Source organism: Cervus elaphus, chromosome 12, assembly GCF_910594005.1.
Source record: "Cervus elaphus chromosome 12, mCerEla1.1, whole genome shotgun sequence".
NCBI lineage: Eukaryota > Metazoa > Chordata > Mammalia > Artiodactyla > Cervidae > Cervus > Cervus elaphus.
This window is the reverse complement of record NC_057826.1, coordinates 53,335,612-53,358,556: the sequence shown is the minus strand read 5'-3', so window position 1 is coordinate 53,358,556 and position 22,945 is coordinate 53,335,612. Positions and strand designations below refer to the sequence as shown.

Sequence of the window (22,945 nt, the reverse complement as noted above, 5' to 3'; positions counted from 1 at the left end):
GAAGCATGGTTGATTTACACATTATGTGTGTTTCAGGTACACAGCAGAGTGATTCAGTTACAAACGTACATTTTTTCAGAGCATCTTCCATTATACGTTATTACATGATACTGAATATGGTTTCCTGTTACTCATTACTTTTTACTCATTATTTCTTCCTACTTCCACAACACAACCATTTTTGTTGTTAATACTACTGATAGTGATTAAATACATCTAATATGAACTTTTTATAAAAGCAAGCCACTGGTTATGATTTAACCTTTGACAACCTTTAGGATCGATAGATAGATTGATAGTTTGATAGACAGAGCAAACAACTACTTTGTTCCCTCTGGATCCTTCCTTTCTATCACCAGTCACCAGGGCACTTCCTACATACTTAGAGGAAGATGCTCTATTTCATAACTACCGAGGTCCAACAATGGCACGTAGAAATAGCTTAAAATCATGGTCTCATGCTGCTTTAATTACTCTGTGAAGTTTCAAGAATTTGGACTGTTGACATTTCCTATCTAACCTGGACAAACTTTACAAAGTACACTACGTCAAAACTATTAAACGAGGCTCTGAAATCAAAATAGATTTTTGAATCTCTGCTTTTCTTTGAAGCATAACCATGTTGGCTTCTATGGAAGGCCTAGAGACAAAGTGTTGAAAAATCAAAGAAAGATCAACAGCATACCCCATTTCGCAACATGTAGTAATCCAGTGTTCTGCCCGCTTCCAGCCAAATTCCTTTCCGAGGGTCTTCATCCGAGAGAAATAGCCCATAGTCAGAAGCTGGAGGAAAAACAGAAGGAAAAATAAAAGGTAAAGTGATGATAAACCCATCACGGACTTCCAGGCCCTTGAATCTGCTGACTTGGCAGGATGGGAGGTGGGGGGTGGGGGAGGCGGTCTCCTTCACCAGAGAAATACTTCATTCTCAAAACATGAGCAGCCACTGGGACTAAAACAGATTGAGAAGAATAAGAGCTGAGCTGCAAAACCAACACCCACAGATGAGGTTCAGGTTTCTTAAAACCAGCGGGCAGTAGGTGTGTCTAAAGTTTAGGGAAACACCAGAAACAAAGCAGTCTAAATTTCTTGTTAACTGAACTGGGCTTTTGTTTCCTACCACGTGCTTTAAAAGTCAGGCCAAGAACTCATGAGAGACTATGGAAATAATCACTCGAGTCCAAGGCCACTTAGGTAAAGAGGGGCTGATGGAGACTTTATACTTGGCATAATCCTTCCATCAACCCCACATGGCATTACAAAATAAAAAGAAGTTTTTCCCATGAGGTGAAGTCTCTGCTCCCCATACCATCAAATTATGAGTAAAGTTGGAGAGTTAAACCCTGTGTCCTTCACAGAAATCCCTTAATCTAACCCAGGAGGTACAAGATGGTGGAGGCAGTACAAGATGGAAAGCGATTATCATTTTCTGTCTCAAGATTTGTCTCTTCCTAAATGTGATTCAAGGAAACCTCAGAGACCCAGATGAGGGCGAGAGCTCCTGTTGTTTCTTAGAAAAACAACTTCAAGATCTATAAAGGTTTGTATCTTCACCAGAGCTTTATAGCAATCCAACTCAAACAAAGTTTAAAAAAGTCTGAGAATAAACAGCAACAGAAAAGTAAAAACATCAGATATGATTGGATAACCAGAACTTGGGAACCTGGGCAAATTTTATTTTATTTTTTTGGGTAGTCTAGAAATAACAGTGTTTTGAATAATACAGCCATTGCTTTTGGACCAAAAGATTCATGGCTTTGTGAGTAACAGACTTTTCAAGAAGACCCATGCCTAACAATAACTGTCTTTGAATGTTGGATTTTTATGAATCCAATTTTTAAGGAAAGTTTTAATCCATTTTCACACTAAAGGCTTATGAATTCAGGAGTAACCTCAATTTCTTATGCATCAGTCAAACACTAAATAAAGGAAGGAAATGTAGAGAGAAGACAAAGGGAAATGGAAAATAAACTTGTATGACTGACTTGTTTAAACTCAGATTAACTGTGGTCAGTGGTTTAACCAAACATTAAACAAAACATGTATCACGATTTTTTTTAAGGTTTGAGATACAGGTTAGAAGCCCCTGCAAAGTACTTGAAATATGATGCTTGCCCTGGGTCCTGATGGCAGTTTCAGTCTTCTTCAGGCTGCTGGCAGTAGAAACGGTGTGAAACAGGGCTCGGGATACACAAAAGCAATAACTGTCAGAGCAACGTCATCTGTGCTCTGTAGGCCTTTATACCAAAGAGTGATTTGTAAACTGCGGAACACGTTGCTGAAGTATGAAAGGGACATGATGATGGTGCTGGTTCACTGGCAGAACTACAATGATGTCATTACAAGTTTTACATACAAGGCGAGTAAGGTCTAGGATAAGAATTTCATTTGAAACATATACACTAGTTGACCTGTGCACATAAGCAGAGCCTCTGTTTCCTTAGCTACCAAGGGTAAAACATACAAACACACTTCAAGCAGCCAGAAAATAACCAATGACCTACCTTGGCCAGTTTGCGCCTCGGGTACCCTTTCTCGAATGACTCGACACGCATCGTACACAGCCGTTGATGGCTCAAACTGCATGGTCTTCACCACATTGCAGTGGCGGACACAAATCTTTAAGGACAGAGCCACCATTTTCCCAGGAGATTTGTGGACTCTCACTTAGAGTGTCTGGAAAACACAAAGGGACAAACTGTGATATTCATGATAACTGGCCAAAAAAAAGGTTAGACTCTGAATCAGCTTTAAAAATCGAAAAAGAATAAAATGGCAATTACAGAGAAGGCTTTGGACAAAACTACAAATTAAAAAATAACTTGAAAAATTTAGAATAAGACAGCAACACACAGTCTTGGAGTTACCACAGCGGGGCAAGGAGATCCTCCTAGAAGGAGGAACTACAGGCGTTCTCCAAGACTCCTTCTCAGGCTGCTCCCTACTTTGGGTTTTTCCAAGTGTTAGTCAGTTGTGTCCAACTCTTTGCAATCCATGGACTATATATAGCCCGCCAGGCTCCTCTGTTCATGGGATTCTCCAGGCAAGAATACTACAGTGGGTTGCCATGTCCTCCTCCAGGGGATTTTCCCGACCCAGGGATCAAACCTGCATCTCCTGCATTATAGGCAGATTCTCTACCATCTGAGGGACTGGGGAAGCCATTGGGTTTTCCCAAGGTGGGGAGGAATTTCCCAGGTGAATGTCCTCCAGGTGAGAGGCAGAGCACCCACTGCTGTCTCCTGTAGATACCTGTCAGTACCCTCAATCACAGGGCTCCCTCCCCAGCAGCTCCTGGGCAGAGAAGAAGCATCTGCCCTCTGGGGGTGCTTCTCACAGCCAAACTGCACCACGTCTGTACCAGAAGACTTGACTTGTAGGCCCAGACCCATCCCCAGGAGACGGCAACTGGCCACTCTGCTTCCATTTCCCCACAACAAGAGAGCTACGCTGTCTGCCCTGCATAATTCACAGAAGAAATGAATCCTGAGCGGACATCAATGCCAGGCCAATGCACAGCCATCACTAATGAGGCCAGAGAGAGATATTTTAAACACTCAGTGTATCAGGCAGCTTCACACTCTTCAGGGGTCTCAATGTAGAGAAAGAGATGATTTAGTTCTTCTTTCATTCAGACAAAAGCCTGGGATGTTTTGCTTCTTACCCAGTTCAATGGCTTTAAAAATAGATAGGTGCTTAGGCTAGGTTTGAATTATTTCACAAAAGCCTTCTTTTGCCATTTTAAATCCAACCATAAATGCACTTTCCAAGTTGATGGCTTCGAGGTTATTTCAATTACCTGTTCTATTCCTTGGCCAAACTTACCCCCAACACCCAGACCAGCCCAGTCTCTATCAAAGCAGGCCTTGGGTGCAAAAGGGAGGCACTTCTCTGCACCTGAGGAGCCAACACAGACTTACCCAGCTAACTATCATTCTGGCAACCAAAATAAGGGACTTCACAGTGAGTAGCTATTAGAATCCTAGAATGGCATGGATAACAAACCTTCAGGAGTGGCAAGCTCACACTCCTTTCTTGTCTTTCATTAGAGAATCTACAGGAAATAAGCACCACCGTTCCCTCTGTGAATGCAAGCCCTAAGAAGCAACAAGGTGGCCAAACGCAGAGAGGACAACAGGCTGACCAGGCCCAGGCCTGGGGTGGGAGCCTCAATCTGCTTCTCAGCAAGCCTCACTGACCACTAGCTTCCTAATATCAAGCAACTCTGGTCACTTGGCTATGGAGAACACTCTTAAACGGAAGCTCTGGTACGCATGGGCAGGGTGTACACACACTCTCATGCAGAAGCCATTTGATCTGTCCAACTGTAAAGTCATCCTGACCTCTGCTTACCTTCTGCATGAATTCTGTCCATGAAAACGTGAAAATATTTCTTACTTGAGAAATATCAAGATATACTTGGTAACAACAACAGTATTCACTGACAATCTGCTCTAAATGGAATTAATTGACTCTAGTCTGGTCATTGGCTAGATTGAGTTATTCAGAATATCTGATGGCTTTCCATCTACAATACTGAGATCTTGCAAAGCCATATATGCAGGCATCCTTTGGAGATGTTGCAGATTTGGTTCCAGACCACCACGATAAAGTGGGATACTGAAATGGAGTGAATCACATGGATTTTTCTGGTTTCCTTGTGCATATAAAAGTCATGTTTACACAATAATGTGGTCTATTAAGTGTACAATACCATTATGTCTGGAAAGGAAATACATATACTCTATGAAATATTTTATCGCTAAAAAACACTAAGCATTCTCTGACCTGTTAGCAAGTTGTAATTGTTTTGCTGGTGGAAGGTCATGCTGATGAATGCTGACTGATGAGGGTAGTAGTGTTGAAGATTAGTTTGGCTGTGGCCACAGCTTAAAACGACAGTGAATTTTGCTGTATTGACCGACCCTTCCTTTCACAAAGGATTTTTCTATAGCACTTCTAATTCCCTTTGAGAACTTTTCCTCTGCATTTACAACCTGACTGCTTGGCACAAAAGGCCTAGCTTTTGGCCTGTTTTGGCCTTTGTCACTAATGAAATCATTTCTAGCTTTGGACTTAAAGTGAGAGACATGAGACTCTTCCATTTATTTGACCACTTAGAGGCCACTGTAGGGTTATTTACTGGCCTAATTTCAATATTGCTGTGTCTTGGGGAATAGAAGAGGCCAGAGGAGAGGAAGAGAGATGAGAGAACGGCTGGTCAGTAGAGTAGTCAGAACACAATTTATCAATTAAGTTCCCTGTCTCATGTATGGGTGCAGTTCAAAGTTTCCCCAAACAATTATAATAGTCACATCACAAATATAATAATGAAAAAATTTGACATACTATTAGGATTACCAAAATGGAAAACAGAGATATGAAGTGAGCAAATACTGTTGGAAAAATGGTGACACTGATAGACTTGTTTGACTCAGTGTTGCCACAAACCTTTGATTTGTAAAAAAAAAAAAAAATGTGGTATCTGCAAAGCACAGTAAAACAAGGTGCTATAAAACACAGTATGCCTATAAAAGGCTCTACTCAACTCTTTTTATATATATATTTAATAAATCAACTCTCCAATTTGAGGAAATCAAAATGTATGGTATCACTTATACATGGAATTAAAAAAAAATACAAATGAATGTATATGCAAAACAAAATCAGACTCATAGATAAAGAAAACTTGTGATTACCAAAGGGGAAAAGAAAAGAAGATGGACAAATTAAGGGTGTGAGACTAACAAATACAAACTACTACATATAAAATAGATAAGCAAGAAAGATACACTGTATAGCACAGGGAATTTCAGCCATTATCCCATAACCTATGATGGAGTATCATCCACAAAAATACTGAACCACTATGCTGTCCAGCTGAAACTAACATCATACTGTACCTCAACTATACTTCAATAAAAATAAACTCTAGAGATAAATTGACAAATCTGCTGAGATGCAGACCACTCCATGGGTTAGTTTTTCCCACAACTATGGGGATTCCTGACCCTGTGAGAACCATAAGCATGAAAATGAAAGTGGTTCAGTTGTTTCTGACTCTTTGTGACCCCATGGATGGTAGCCTGCTAGGCTCCTCTGTCCATGAAATTCCCCAGGTAAGAACACCGGAGTGGGTAGCCACTCCCTTCTCCAGGGGATCTTCCCAACTCAGGGACTGAAACTGGGTCTCCCACATTGCAGGCAGATTCTTCACTGTTGAGCCACCAGGAAAGCCCCATGAGCATGGCTGGTGGTAACAGTCAGTGGGAAAGACTGTGGAACTCAATGATATCATGGATGCTGTTTATACAATACACCAGAGAGAGTGGGATGGTTAATATTCTTCATTCCCTGGGAATAGGAAGCAGTACAATATAAGTGTCTCTGCATGAAGCATCTCTTCCCAGGCTAATCATTGGATTTTCTGAAGAGTAAATTAATGGTCTCTGCAGCCAAGCAGAGAAAGACTTGATCACAGAAAGACAGAGCAATGACATGGGGTGAGAGCAGAATTCAGCAGCAGAACAGACCACATAGGAGCTCAGCAGGAAGAAGACACTGGGGCAGCGAGGAGAAAGGGGCAAATGGAGGTCTGGGGGCTCTAGGACAGATGGTGCAGAATCAACGAGCAACATGGGAGAGAAGCCCAGAACACTGGGAAGCAGAGGGAAGAAGAAAAAATTGACGGTGAAGGAACGTCTCTATCCAAAACAACTGGGGAAATGAAGACGCCATTGACTGAGGAGGAGAAAGCTGCTGGAAGGCACAGGTTTGGGGTGAAAAGTCACTAATAAGTTTCTTCGGGATGTATTCAGTGAGATGTGGAGTGGAGTCCAATACAAAACTGGAGGTATGGGACTTCTCTGGTGGTCCAGTGGCTAAGACTCCACACTCTCCAAGGAGGGTACCCAGGTTCCATCCCAGGTCAGGGAAACTAGATCCCCCCTGCCACAGCCAAGAGTTCAAATGCCACAAGATCCCACATGCTGCAATAAAGATCGAAGATCCCGCATGCTGCAACTAAGCGCTGGCACAGGCAGGTAGCTAGACAGAGAAATACATACACACACACATACATTTAAAATATTTTTTAAAAAAACTGGAGTTATAAGTCATCATAGTCAAATCCTGGCGGTTAGAAAGATCATCTAGGGAGTGAGCAAGAGAGGAAACAGACCTGAGGTCTGGACCACAGAAGGCCGAGTGGTGGCGGGGGGAGGAGTACAGAGAAGGAGGACAGGCAGAGGAAGCTGTGTCACACAGGAGGGAGCGATCCCCTGGGTTAAATGCTAGTCTCGGTTCAGGAAGAGGGGCACTGAGCTAGGACAGCTGAATTGGACAGCTTGGAGGTCTCTAGCAGCGGAGGTAAGAGGAGAAAAGAGGAGCGGGAAAGGCCAGAGCAGCAGCTTTACGAGACAGATGAGGAGAAGGGCTGGCACACAGAGTACAGAAACCTGCTGGAAGGCGTGGAGGGACAGGCAGTAGCTCTCATTTATGCTCTGAAGGCTTTTCATCCAGAAGCAATTCATCACATGCTTGCTGCAAACTTTACAGAGTATCTGTATAGCCCTGGCTGCCCCCTTATTACAGCCCAAAGGGCAGTCCCGGGATAGCTAAGTGCCCTTCCTGGAGACAGGTGCCTCACCACACACAATGCAGCATGCATGTGTGAGAGGAGAGGGTAGGATTAGGTAAGTCTTGGTTCAAGCAAAGGGTGCTGGGCGGGAGCAAGTGGTCCAGGGTCAGTCCCAGCCTGTCGATACCTTGGACCTTCTCTCTTGGCTTTCCAGAGAGCAGGAAGTGACCAACTCCCATGAAAGAAGCCAGTGGACACGTGATGCTCAGCCAACTCCTCCACATCTCCTTATCCTGATATCTCATGATGGAGGCCACTCTCCTTAGTTCAGGACATATGTTCAACAGAACAAGGGACACCAGATTCATTACTTGATCCGTGTTCAAGTTTTCTATCCTCTCAAAACAATCACTGCAAAAGCCATCAGTTTAACTACATGGGGACACATTACACAAAAATACAAAAAAATCCAATTAGTCACCCTGAAAGAGCTGTGCACTGTGGTTGAAAACTAAAAGACTCCGATTTCTTCTACTAGTCTTGGCTCTGTTTTATTATGACTCAGTGTTCCCAACCATGAAAGCATGAAACAAGACAGACAATTTCCTGCATGGGAATATTTTTTTTAATGTAAATTATGTACATAAAATGCTTTACAAATGACAAAATTCTGTATAAAGACATATTTACTACTAACACGCAAGAGGATCCCACACACAGAAAACCCTCAATGAGGTTTTGAAACCAAAGTGCATAAAGATTTAATCACCATCCCACCAGGAACACAGCAGTGAGATGTTCCTAGCCCTACTCTCAACATGACAGACGTGCAGAATGGACATTTGTTGGAATAAAGTGTCCTGACTTACAGCAAAAAGAAAGTAGGCTTAAAGTATAAAGCAGCCTAGAGATGTCAGCAAAAGATGGGTATGTATTCAACACCCCTGAGAAGACTCTATAGATCCACTCAAGCCCAAAGAAAATTAGGCAGCTCTGATCACACGTGATAAAACCTGACTTTCCCTCTCCACTGTGATATTTTCAGGTCAGTGCAGCACTGCCTCTGACAACAACTGACCCTCTTGTCCACTGTTCTATATTCTTAGCCCTCCTGCTAATTCCTGGCCCTCCAGGATGGGAGTCTACAAGACATGACCAGGCTTCCTCTTCTCATTTGGCTTCACAAAGACAGAGAACTGAACACATGTGCTATTTCTTTCAGTCCTGTTAGTGTCTAATTCACCTCTACTTTATGTTCCTATCCTTGTTCTTCTTCTGCCCCAGGCTGAATGTCTGCTATCAAGTTGGACCTTAAGTTCATGTTCACTTTTTTTGCTAAAACACAGGTATAGGAATTCCCTGGCAGTCCAGTGCTTAGGAGGACTTGGTGCCTTCAATGCCGTGGGCCCTGGTGGGGGAACAAAATCCTGCAAGCTTCATGGCGAAGCCACACACAAAAAAGACAGGGTATAAAGGCATAAAACATTCATTACTCTCCTTTGCACAATCTCTTCTCATTCTGACCATTTTGGCCCTGACTGTGTGTGTGAAGGTTGCCTGGACCAAGACAGAAACCCTTCTGTGCCATCCATTGTAGAAGATGAGCCAATGGAACCAGTGGTGAAGCCCAGACGTTCTCTCTTTTTAAAGTAAACACTTTTCAGTTCCAGAGAGCTGTAAACAGCCCAGCATGATGGCAGCAGTGTTGGCTTGAGGCTAGCCCCAGCACACCCTGGAACAAACAAGCCTGACTCAGCCAGACCTCCTCCTCTCTGAAAGCACACTCACCATTGGTCAAGACGAGCAATCACCCCTTGGATCTCTGCCCTGGTAAGTGAAGGCCACTAAGTGCTCCCACTGCCCCCTACTCCTGCCTTACCAGCTGCCACCCTGAGCTGGTCATTTAAGTGCCACCTGCCTCAATCTTCTCTCTGAAATAGGAGACAATAATAAATTTACCTCTAAGATGGCTAGAGAACTAAAGAAGTTCATACATGTCCAAGGCACATAGAAAGTACTGGGTCAAGGTTTGTTGTTATTATTTATTAGTCATGGTAGTTGGGAAAACACTGGAAGCAGCATACTGTGTTCAGCTACCACCTAAGCTGCAAACTTCACTTTATTGTTTAGTTTGCATCTATCATACACTAGATATCATGATCTTGGTGCAAAAGTAATCGCGGTTTTACACTGTTGACCTTTGCTGTTTGATATTGAAATACATTCATAAATAAATGTGGTTATGTTATACATCATTTTAATGTGTATTTCTCACTTTATGCTTTTTTGCTAATGACTTATTAGCTGCTGTGTATTTTATATTTATCTTAGACTAGGAAAATGATGTTAGACAGAAAGAAAATTCAAGTAAATCTCTTATTTAAGTTCAAAATAGGATTTAGAGCAGCAGAGACAACTTGCAACATCAACAACACAATTGGCCCAGGAACTGCTAATGAACATACAGTTCAGTGGTGCTGGTTCAAGAAGTTTTGCAAAGGAGAGGAGAGCCTTGGAGGTGAAGAGTGCAGTGGCCAGCCATTGGAAGTTGATAATGCCCAACTGAGAGCCATCATCGAAGATGATCCCCTTACAACTACATGGGAAGTTGTTGAAGAACTCAATGTCAACCATTCTACAGGTCATTTGGCATTTGAAGCAAATGAGAAAGATGAAGAAGATTGATAAGTGGGTGCCTCATGAGCTGACTGCAAATCAACAAAATCGTCCTTTTGAAGTTGTCTTCTCTTATTCTACACAATAACAATGCACCATTTCCCTATCAGATTGTGATGTGCAAAGATAAGTGCATTTTATGCAACAGGCAGTGATGACCAGCTCAGTGGTTGGACCAAGAAGAAACTCCAAAGCACTTGCCAAAGCCAAACTTGCACCAAAAAAAAAGTCATGGTCACTGTTTGGTCATCTGCTGCTGATCTGATCCACTACAGCTTTCTGAATCCTGGTGAAAATATCACATCTGAGAAGCATGCTCAGCAAATTGATGAGATGTACCAAAAGCTGCAACACCTGCAGCAAGCACTGGTCAAGAGAAAGGGCCCAACTCTTCTCCATGACAATGCCCAACTGCACATCACACAACCAATGCTTCAAAAGTTGAAAGAATTGGGCTACAAAGTTTTGCCTCATCTGCCATATTCACCTGACTTCTTGCCCACTGACTACCACTTCAAGTATCTTGACAACTTTTTGCAGAGAAAATGCTTTCACAACCAGCAGGACGCAGAAAATGCTTTCCAAGAATTCAATGAATCCTGAAGCATGAATTTTTATGCTATAGGAATAAACAAACTTATTTCTCATTGTCAAAAATTTGTTGACTATAATGGTTCCTATTTTGATTAATAAAGATGTGTCTGAGCCTAGTTATAATGATTGAAAAGTCATGATCTGAAACCACAACTACATTTGCACCAACGTAATAACATTATTACAGGCATTAGGGAAGCAAAGACAGACATGATTCCTGCCTAGTTAGAGCTCACTGTCTAGTAAACTTGTTCATCTTTATTCAAATCATACAACATGATTTTTTAAAATGCAGAACTATCTTGGGATGAGCTGAGATGCTGAACATTTTTGTGCATCAGATAACTGCTAGTACCTGGACTGTTGGTCTTGGACGTTGGTTGAATTCCCTCATACCAGGAGCCCAAAGGGAAAAGAATCACACCCTCTGGAGCAGGGTTGGTGTCACAGTCGGCCCATGTCCTAGGGCTCGTCAATGTTCTCTGCCCAGAGTGACCTATATGAGGTGCCATTGGCTCTGCACCCTGCTAGACAGTAGAGGAGTGGCACTCAGCTGGCAGGACCACAAGGCCAGGCCACCATACCTCGATGGAGTCCTGGATATGAAAAAGAGTAAGAGCTAACCACCAATCCCAGCCTCTTCCTCCAGCCACTGGCTCCATTCTGACCCACTGGAGGACTGCTGTACCCAATTATGATTGCTGCACCTCACCCGTTCTGTAGGTCTGCTCCTCTCTCAGCAGGCAAAATACAATTCTGTTTAGTAACAGCATGCATCACATAACCGAATGTTAGCATAAAATGTGGGCCTATACAAAAGCTATCATTCATCTGTGTTTATATCTCCTATGAATGATTCTGCTCTCAAAGAAATGCCCTGGAAAGAGCTTCCCCTTCTCTCCACCCCTTACCTCCTCCTCCTGCAAGGCAGGAAGGAGGAAAGCTCATCTGACAAGTAAGAATACATCTGGGTAGTCACAGCTACCCAGAGGTGCCTCCAAAGCAAAAGCCAGGCTCTTGTACTTCACCTGTTCTCCTGGGCTGTTAGGTACCTTAGGGCTCGCCTTGAACATTCAGACTCTATATAGTGAGCCTGCCAGGCATATGCAAGTGTCAATATCATTATGGCCACCTATGACTCTCAAGGTCATAGCACAGTTCCCACAAGTATGTTTGATAAATGTTTGTGGAATTAATAGGTACACCATGGAAGGACAGATGTTTTTTTCTAAATTAGTCATTAGGAATTATTCACACCCACAGCATGACTCAAGGATGAACAGAGGGCAAACATCCCGCAGACCCAAATATTCCTACTCATTCATAAATGTTTACACTGACCACAGAAACTTAACCTCCATGGCTCATAAGATGAAGTTCTCCATTTTAGAAAATGAGAGACAAAGAAAGAACCAAATCCACATCAGTTGGGAACAACTGGAAGATCCCTGGGGATCCCTTCTCAGGTACCTGCCAGAAAAGAAGGCTCAATGCCTGTTTATTTAATGCATGGTTAGAGATACAAGTCAGCATTTTAAATTTCACCAAGAGAACCAAAGAATGCCTACAATGGGAAATTCAGAAGGATGAGAAAAAAAATCTTTGAGATTATTTTCCATGTTTAGATGAAGAAACTATAATCTTGAGACCAACAGATCTTCTCAAGGTCACATTGGTAGCAAACCACAAAGCAGAGCTCCCCACGTTACACAATGAACAGAGCTGGTTAGGTACGTGGTATGGTCAGAGTCCTCCGAGGGTCCCCCCAACTCACCCTCCAATTCCAGGTGGCTCCTGGCACTGGCACCCAAAACTCCATCATTAAGTACGTAGTTGGTCATAATGATGTGTGTCCAGTTAAACTTTGCTGTAAAAGCAGACACCTACACTTATCACTGTATTAAAAAGCTACATTTCAGAACCTCTCAAGTAAATGAGATGAGAGCTGCTCATTATTAAAGACGATTCCTAATTACCAGGAAATTCTGAGAAGGGAGGGATAGGTTAGTGCAAATCAATCCAGAACCTGACACTGCTGAAAAAGGTCAACGAGCAGAGAAGCACAGGAAGACCTGCTAAAAGGAAGGAAAACAGACACCTACATGTTCACAGAGTTGTAATTTGCTTAGAGGCAATTTTTAATACATACAACATTTTGAACTATATGAGTACTCAGGCTCAAACTGCTTAGCTCAAAGATGTGGGCCCCTCATTCACCCATTTGCACCCCCTACTCACATTGTAGGAACTCTTCATTTTAACAGAACAAACGTATTTTCAATCCCTGCGTAACTCAATTATTTTCACCTTGTGGCATACATCTGTCTAAACATGCACCACCATGCTTCTTCATTCTTCCTGGTTATTCGCCAGCATCAAGCTTTGCTTTTAGGGGACTTCCTTGGTGGTCCAGTGCTTAAGAATTCGCCTTGCAATTCAGGGGACATGGGTTCGATCCCTGGTTGGGGAACTAAGATGCCACATGCAGAGGGGCAACTAAGCCCGTACAAGGCACTACGCAGCACAACCAGGGAGTCCGTGTGCCACAACTACTACTGAAGCCCGCACACCACAACTCGAGAATCCGTGCACTGCAACGAAAGATCTCGCGTGATACAATGACGAGCTGACACAGCCAAAGAAATAAATCTTCTTTAAAAAATAAAAAGCTTTGTTTTTAGAAACTAGTCTTTCCAGAAACTAGAAACTATAGTCTGTCCAGTTGGCAGAAACCCTCTCCTCTCCTCGGCTCTCAGGATTCTCATCTGTAGCCTTCTCAGGGCGGAGTCCGCACTGAAACAACCATGAGAAGTTATGCCTTATGTCCATTTGGCATGGAGCAGTCAATGGCACTTTCACAGGTGTCCTTTCACTTGATGTGCTCAACAGGTTACAAAGGAAGACGAGTTTGGTTTTGCTTTGCATTTCACAGATGGAGACAGAGGATCTGGGAGGGGAGGTGAATTCCTGGCCTGTGTGTGGCACATACTGCTGTCTCCCATCAGACTACTAAGAAGGCAGTGCTGGTTTTCCAGTAATCCCGCTTGTCCGCCTATGCTCACCAAGACAGCTGAATAAGTCATCTACGAATCTCAGTCCCTTCGCATGTTACCTATCAGTCCTTCCTCTGACAAGGAAGGAAGAAAGCTCCACATTTAAACAAAATATTTCTCTGTATTTATTTGGCTGCACAGGGTCTTAGTTGCAGCACAGAGGATCTTTAGTTGCAGCATGAGAACTTGTTAGTTGTGGCATGTGGAATCCAGTTGCCCAACCAGGGATCAAACCCGGGCCCCATGCATTGAGAGCTCAGAGCCTTAGCCACCAGACCACCAGGGAAGTCCCTAAAAGGCTCGACATTCAACTCTGATTTTGAATTCTTTTACATCCTAACTCATACAAATGATGTGAAGCTGTTTACAGAAATAGGACAGAGAAATGAAAGGTCAGGTCTAAGAAAAAAAAAATAGAAGAAAAACAAAAGTAAAGGTCAAGACCAGGAGAACTGTGAATTATTTACTATTCATTTGGCTAACTGGGAATAAACACATCCTATTATTTCTTCTGACCCCAGTGACAAGCCTGTAAAATCCTAAGAAAGTGATTCTTGAGGCTACTGCTGATGTTGATAAACACAAGCTTTGTCACTAAAGGTACACATCCCTGGAATGGGTACAGATAGACTAGCTTTTACTTGGGAGGAAAAAAAGAGAGGGCTTTGTCCTACAATTATATGGGAAAAGTATATATTCAGTGTGTTTCTGACTGAACCTGGAAGAATGTATGAAAGGCACTGCACACAAGTCCCCCCTCAGGTCATCTTTCTCACAAGTCCCCCCTCAGGTCATCTTTCTCAAGCTTGTGACGAATTTAATGCTAAAATAGCATACACCTGACTGAAGGTGGCTGCCAAGTGTGCCCTTCAGGTGTGAAGTGACAACACAGACCATCATGCTTGGTTTCACTTAAGAAACTGAAGAAAATCTCCCACTTCCTAGCTCCATTTTCTTGCACTGACAGGGTTTTCACCAATGACCTCAGACCAGTGAATTCCTGGCCACAAACCCCCAGCATCATCCATCATTCAAAAAGGTAATAGTGCGTGGTTTTGGCAAGGGTGGATTCTGAAGAAAAAGGAGTATTAAAAACATATTATTTCTGTTTCTTTATGTTAATCCATTAGCCATAAATCAGGCAGCGCATTTGTGTTAGAGCCCAGACTTAAAAATCTGGCACTTACGTGGAGAATGGAAACAAACCAAGGGATGTGACTAAAATTTACATTTCTGGAGAGTCAAAGTCCATCAGCATATTATCAGAGTACCAATCTCAGCATTTACTCATGGGACGAGATTTTCCAAAGGATCTCCATTTTCTATAGTTATTCATTCCAAGATCACCCTTGTTTTATATCTAAAAATTGCAATGTTTCAGTTACACTTAATATAGCCTGTGGTATCCCAAATCTTAGCCTTAGACGTCATTCAGCTCAGCTCTCTATAAAATACATAAATCTTTGCTCTAACTTTCCCATTCTTCTGAATTCCTTACCTTCATTTATTTTTTAAATTTCTTAAATCAAAAAGAATAGCAAGGAACATAGAAGCAATTATGTGTCTGGCACTGGTTCTAAGCCCTTTTCATAGTCACTGAATCTTTGCGGTGACCCCAAGCTAAGAAATTTAGGCTTCACCCAGGGAAGACAGCCAGGACACAGTGGTTACGTGGCTTGACAGAGACCACTGCTGAGGGCTCTGCCTCCAACTGTGTGCTTCTAAAACAGAAAGAAAAGGAAAAATAAATGCAGTGCTTGTGTTAGAAGAGTAGGACAAGGCATGAGCTGTGTATTTTTTTTTAAACTAACAACTGGATTTTTATTGGTTGTAGTATTAACATGTCATACACTGAACTAAGCACTTGACTTAGTAAATGAGAGAGTCCTTATTTACCCTGGAAAATCAGGCTTAAGAGGCTATGTCTCCTAAGCAACAGGCTCACAGAGGTGCAAGGGGAGGTTGAATCTAGACTTTCTGTCAGCCCTGCTTTACCCAAAGATGAGCACTGCTAATATTTTGACACACCTCCTTTCTTTGTTTATGCATAATTTTATGTAGGTTGGAATTCTGCATCCTGACACTCCCATTTTAATTACACAATCATCATTTTCCACAGTATCGCAAAGTTTTTAGGAACACTGTTTAAACAGATGTGTAACGTTGCAATGCAAGGCATCCTGATTTACTCTGCTCTATCTTCATTTTTGTGTACATCAGCTACCTGTTTTTGCTATTATGAAAAAGGCTGTGAAAAGATTTTTCTATTTAAAAATTCTTGTTATTTATTTCAGACTTTCTTAAGCTAGGTTTTTCTTTAAAAGAATCATCAATATTTTTAAAAGGCAACCCAGAAGATGTTAAGGTAAGAAGGAAAAATGAAATCTGAATGTACAGATATTAGTGGTTTGATTTATGGATTAGCTAAGTGAATATGCATTAACAACTGGAAAAGCCAGAAATCAATTTAGATTTTTATGGTACAGTCCATCGCACAGAATGATTCTGCTAGCAAGGGCTCAGGCTGCAACGGACTCTATCAAAGGACAAAGTAGACAAAAGGCATGAATGGGGGGAAAACAGCTGGCATGGGCAATAAACCAGTGTTACAGAAAAGAGGCAGAGGAAAGATGGATGCTTAACATACATTTAAAAATATATTGCAAACAGTGGAAATAACAGACAAAATAAATAATTAGACTTTACTAAAGAAAATAGCATGGATGTGCATGGTCAATATCAATGTTCTGCTTTCTGTAAGTCCAAGTATCTGAAACAGTCCAGTAGACAGAATCAGAATTACAAGAAAGATATTAACAAAACTGAAGTGCTATGATGGAGCACCATTTTCCTATACATAATAAAATAAAGCCAAATCAAAAGTCTTGCCAATTTCATCAGTGAGTGACAGATAAGATTTACATTTACATTACATTTCCAAATGACAAAACTAAATCTAATTTAAAGTCTGTGTACATAAATATTACTTCATTAAGAGCATGAGAAAGAAAGGAACATGTCCCCAGGGTTATGACATGAAATGATGAACTCTTGACAGCATGGGTAAGCATAGCATAGTATTTTAAATTATGATTTTAAGGTAGTGTTATAGTTCTCTAAAACCTAGACTATTTGGAAAACAATTCTGAGAACACAAGCAAAATTTAAGCTAAAGGGGGATAAACAACAGAAGAAAATAGAGAGACCAGTCAAGAGAGAGGGAAACCAAGGATAAGGATCTCTAAAGAAATGAAAGAACTGAAATGTTTTCTGGCTTTGAAAGTGAGAGTGCCTCATCAACAGGAATTATGATACAAATTCTGTCATCTATCAGTAGTAGCTTATAAAACTGATACTCATCCTGTCCTCCAACACAATACTCAACATATGTTTATGGGCCGAATTGTGTCCACACCTCTCCCCATTCCTAAAACTCATGTGTTAAAGTTCTGATCCTAAGAATCTCAGAATGTGGCTTTATTTTGAGATAGGGTATTTATAGATATAATTGAGGTTAAAATAATGTTAGAGCAGGCCCTAATCCAAAATGATGGGTATCCTTAAAAAAGGGAAAAACTGAACACACAGACATGGATAGAGGGAAGTTAATGTGAACAGACACAGGGAGACAGGCATCTACAAGCCATGGAGAGAGACCTGGAACAGATCCTCCCTCTCTAGCCTTCAGAAGGACACCTTGATCTTGGACTTCTAGTCTCCGGAATGGTGAAACAGTCAATTTCTGCTGTTTAAGCCATCTAGTTGGGGCTTCTTTGTTATGGCAGGTTCAGCAAACTTATACACTTAGAATTATGTTTCAATTCAGATTTCAACTAGTACCATTTTCCTAAATACAGGAAATTAGTACAATTTTGACACAAACTGACTAATGTGTAGTAAATACATGTTTTCTTTATGAACATGTAAAGGTAGGCATAGGCTTTCCTGGTGGCTCAGTGGTAAAGAACTTGCCTGCCAATGCAGGAGATACAGGTTTGATCCCTGGGTGGGGAAGATTCTCTAGAGAAGGAAATGGAAACCCACTTCAGTTATTCTTGCCTAGAAAATCCCATGGACAGAGGAGGCTGGTGGGCTACAGTCCATGGGGTTGCAAAAGAGTCGGACACAACTTAATAACTAAACAACAACAGAGGAAGGCATAGATGCAGCTACTGCCGTATGCAAAGGCACATGGATATGGATATATTCTGTATAACGTCACAAGAGTAGCAAGTGATGGCAGGGGATAGGGGTGACAGGAGGGGTAGGGGCTCTAACTTGGATATACCTACCTCCAAGGCCCATGGCCTTGCTATAATACCACCCAACAAATCTAGATTGTAATGTGGAAAGGATAGTATGATTGAAGACAAGTAGAACTTGGAATTCTTAGAGGAAAATATGGGAGAAACTATGTGTTTTATTGGAGTGATAAAATGGTATTTTTTTGAGTGTGGTATTTTTTTTCTCCTTTAGTTATACACTTTTCCATGAATTTAAATAAATTCAACTACAACAAAAGAACACTTTCAATTACTCTAATCTTGATGAAAGGGAATGGCTCTCTTCCTTCTAAGATCATCCCTTCCATTGTATAAAGAGATAGGAAGCTCCCCAGGCCTTTTTATGTCAGGCAATTCCATTAAATAGTCCATCCCTCAACTGAGTTATTTTCACAACATTCTGCAGAACCTCTCCACCTTGTTCAACACAACTACCTTAAGTTGTAGAACTAACTGTCAAAAGTACAAGTAACTCATAGACACAGTAAAAGTCAGATGCCAAGGCTAGGGAGAAAGCATCAGAGGCGGCTGATTAACTGGCCAATCAGTAACTAGTTACCAATCACTTACAGTGTATAAGACACTGTGCTGAGTGCTTCAGGGAAAAATGAGATGAAACACGGCTGGACCTACATTTAGTGGGCTTAAATGCTCAGAGGGCACATATAACCCACAACCAGAGAGAGGACCCCTCTGTGAGATAACCACGGAATTCTAGAAAAAGGGAGATGTAATGACAAGAGGACCAGAAGTATCCACAGGATGAAGATAGGACTCTGGGAAGAGTCAGCTGAGAATCATATTAGGCTGAGGGTGAGAAGTGAACTTAGCCTTAAGCAAAGGACAGGATCTGAGTAGATAAGGAAGAGGATTTGAGTAGATGAGAGAGAAAAATAGCCCTCCAGATGGTGTTAGGAGAAGCTACCCTTTAACTCTTCTTTCAAGATTCAGCTTGTCACCCCTCCTACTCCTCTCTCAGACTATACTCACCTCCCAGGACTTAGTGATCACCATGCCTCCAGGGCCCAGCACAGAGCCTGGGAGATGCATAAAGACTGAACACTGAGTCACCGTTTCTGAGCCTACTTTTCACACACAATGATGAGCTCCCGGAGGGCCCATAGTTACTTGTTATCCACAGCACTGGGCAGACTTTCAGAACTATTTGATAAACAGTCAGATGCAATTCCTCCATATGATTTCCTTTTTATCACAGAGGAACAAGCGTCAGAAAGAATTTATAGTTCTGTTAAAAAATTGGGCCAGTTCCTTCAGATTTAAAATAACCATCTATCAGCCAAATTCAAGCATATCCCCTCCACTGTCTTGACTAATTCTGAGACAAACCATGTTACAGAGAAAACAAATTTGGTCTTGGAGTTAGAACACATGGCTTTCAATGGTAGTACCACCACTTAGGGCCTGTGTGACTTTGTGATTCCAGAGCTGAAATGCACACCGAGTCTCAGCTCACACAAAACTCACTTAAAATAACAAAGATCTTGTTGGGAAAGTCTAACCACAGTATTAGCTGCTACTATTAATACCTAATATGCTGTTTGGATAAAAACAAAAAATGTGGAATTCTAAGTTATTCCACCTCCCAAAAGAGATACAAAGACAGATAATTGATAGTTATTTGGCTGGTGGACAGGGTAGGAAGGGTAATGGCTCCTTAATAAGAATTAACTTCCTACACCCTGTTTGAGTGATTCTTTCTCCCCCTTACCTAAAAGGTAGTCAGTGGGATAATTTTATGACTCAGATAGGTTTCAGATGCAGAAAATTTTTAGACAAGGCAGGGTGGCATCATGGATACTCTAGTCCTTAAATCTTACATAGAACTAATTTAAAAAGAGAGATAACCGAGTTTCAGCCCTGGATCTGCTTCTCACTATGGCAGGAAGCCAACTACTGCAACTGAATGGTGTACAAAATGCTCAATCCTTAAAGAAGCATTCATCCACTTATTCACTCACATAGACTCACTGAGTGCCATTTACTGGACCAGATGCTGCTCCACGGACAAAGAGAGCCCCAGCAAGCAATACAGGGTGATGAGTCTCGAATAAGAACTAATGTCACTCTGATCAGGAAAGTCCTCTCTCAGTGTTTAAGTGATTGTAGGATGAAGTAAGGGCTCTAAGTGGCTGTGAGTCCTTGAGGTTCCTGAAGAGCTCTAAGATTAGTCTGGGTCCTTGGCAGACGAAACTTAACTGGGGGTGCTTCAGCTAGAATGGGAATGGCCTATAGCACAGGCAGGCAAGAACTGACCATCCAGACGGCTCTGCCCCACACAGTGGCACAAGTCCTCAGCAGGACGCTGTGTCCTCTTTGAATGATCTGGGCTTCCCTGGTAGCTCAGAGGTAAAGAATCCACCTGTTAATGCAGGAGGCCTGAGCTGGATCCCTGGGTCGGGAAGATCACCTGAAGAAGGAAATGGCAACCCACTCCAGTATTCGTGCCTAGAGAATCCCCATGGACAGAGGAGCCTGGTGGACTACACTCCATGGGGTTGCAAAGAGGTGGATACAACTGAGCAACTAACACACACATAATTAAAGGCCTAAAAATAGCTGCTGGGGTTGTCTCAAAAGCTGTGAGGAGGGGAGAAAACAACTTCTCATCAGTACTTATGTGACTACTGTGTTTTACTGGGGGCCTGATGGCAGCATCCACTGTTATCCTTGTGGGCTTACATCACCATGGCTCCCAATGAAGCTGCAACCGACAGGTTTTATCATCATTACCAATATTTCATATATAAAAATATGACTATTAAAATACTACTATCAAACTCTCACACTTAAAAAGAATGATAGATGGTCATTTGTGTTACAGAAGGTATCCTGACATACAAATGAATTCACTGAGCAAGCCTTCTTGAAAATTTACATCGAGTCTCATTGTTTATCATCAAGTCCTCAAGGGACTGCAGCCTTTAACTCTGGGTCCCTCATCAAAGACAGTCTTAAGGGCCCCAGACATAAGAGTCATGCTCCAGTCTGCTCTATTATTTCAGTAGATCTCAACTTTCTCTGGATTGGTTCTGATTTTAAATTTCAATGGCCCCATGTTTCACAAAGATTTTATGTACTCTCCAAACTACATACATTTGTAATAATCAACCTTCCACTTTCTGGTCACCAAAGACTTAACTCTGATCAAAAAGCATAACCACCTTCTCCACACTGGGGTCCAGGAACTCAAGCCAAGTAAAAGAGCTAGGCTTTCCCTGTGCTCACCTGCCTGCCTTGAGGATTTTCAAAATGGAGAAAGCATGCTCAAGGGCCGTCCAAGCAAAGAGGCATGGATTTGCTTCAGGCTCCTTCCCAGGCTTCTACCTTCCTCAAGAAAGGCAGGTGAGCACCTACTGGGGTTGGGTTCGGGGCTGCTCTGAGGGTCTCCATCCTTTATGGTGGCTGCTGGACCAGGCGCAACAGAATGACAATCCAGGAAGGACTGAGGCCAGGGCTGGGAGAAGGCACACATTAGGGAAGCCAGAGGGACCAGAACCAGAAAGGGATGGGAAGCTGATGGGAAGAAAGCTGGGGGACACACGGGAAACTGTCAGTCAAACTCATCTATGTATTTTGCTTTTGGGGAGCATAATTATAATCCAAGCTTCCCCTGATTGTCACTATCCTGAGTGAGAAGGGGTTGGCTAAATATTTCAATGCCCCAGAAAAAAAAAAATTATAATGAAAAATCCTTTTGAGTTTTCTCATGTATACCCTTGAAAGGCATGTATAAAATTGACTGAGAAAAAGTCTCTTCATTCTCTCCCCCCTGCCTTAGTGGTGACTCTCTCTGTGAGCCAGTCTAAATGTCAAAAGAAAAAGGCATCTTCTCAGGAAAATATAAATATTTATAGATAGCATTACTCCATCACTCCTGAAATGTTAAACAGACCAATTTCTTCATTCTTCTCTTTATTGATTTAGGTATGCAGTACATAATAATCAGAAAGCAAAAAAAAAAAGAAGGTAACAGAATGCAAGTCACTAGGTCATGCAGCAAATAAATGGAGACCAAAAATAATATTCATTAAATCTCTCTGTGATATATCCCCAGAGAGGTACCAGAAACAAGAAATCAATGTCAAAAAAAACCAGCCTCAGGCCATTGGAGATTGACTGCTCAACTACTTTCTTCTGTGATGAGAGCATCCAAGCCTGTGAAATTCTTGCTCCAATATACATGCTCTCAAGGGCTAATTTTCACCAGCTGACTGAAGGGCCAGTGAGAAAGAGTAGAAATGTAGGGGGGATATCAAGTCTTCATTCAGCTCTGAAAATATTTTGGGAAAGCGAAGAGGAACTAAAAAGCCTGTTGGTGAATGAAAGTGAGAATGAAAAGGCCGGCTTAAAACTCAACATTCAAAAAATGAAGATCATGGCATCTGGTCATATCACTTCATAGCAAATAGATGGGGAAACAATGGAAACAGTGAGAAACTTTATTTTCTTAGACTCCCAAATCCTGCAGATGGTGACTGCAGCCATGATATTAAAAGACACTTGCTCCTTGGAAGAAAAGCTATGAAAAACATAGACAGCATATTAAAAAGCAGAGACATGACTTTGCTGACAAAGGTCCATCTAGTCAAAGCTATGGTTTTTCCAGGAGTCCTGTACAGATGTGAGAGTTGGACCATAAAGAAAGCTGAGTATTGAAGAATTGATGCTTTTGAGCTGTGGTGTTGGAGAAGACTCTTGAGAGTCGCTTGGACTGCAAGGAGATCCAACCAGTCCATCCT

The 22,945-nt window shown here is 41.9% G+C and overlaps 1 protein-coding gene across 10 annotated transcripts in view; it reads right to left on the bottom strand.

Moving 5' to 3' along the window:
• Positions 1-22,945, bottom strand: part of TLN2 (talin 2) — a 479,630-nt gene that overhangs the window by 198,330 nt on the left and 258,355 nt on the right. For 9 of the 10 annotated variants that reach the window (XM_043918839.1, XM_043918846.1, XM_043918841.1 and 6 more), the window contains 2 exons: positions 2,505-2,676; positions 686-783 (listed from right to left, as the gene is read on the bottom strand). In XM_043918839.1, the coding sequence (XP_043774774.1) occupies positions 686-783; positions 2,505-2,640 (234 nt within the window). In that variant the 5' untranslated portion in view covers positions 2,641-2,676. Of the gene's footprint in view, positions 1-685; positions 784-2,504; positions 2,677-9,367; positions 9,387-22,945 lie in introns of those variants that run through there. The other variant, XM_043918842.1, reaches the window with a different exon arrangement.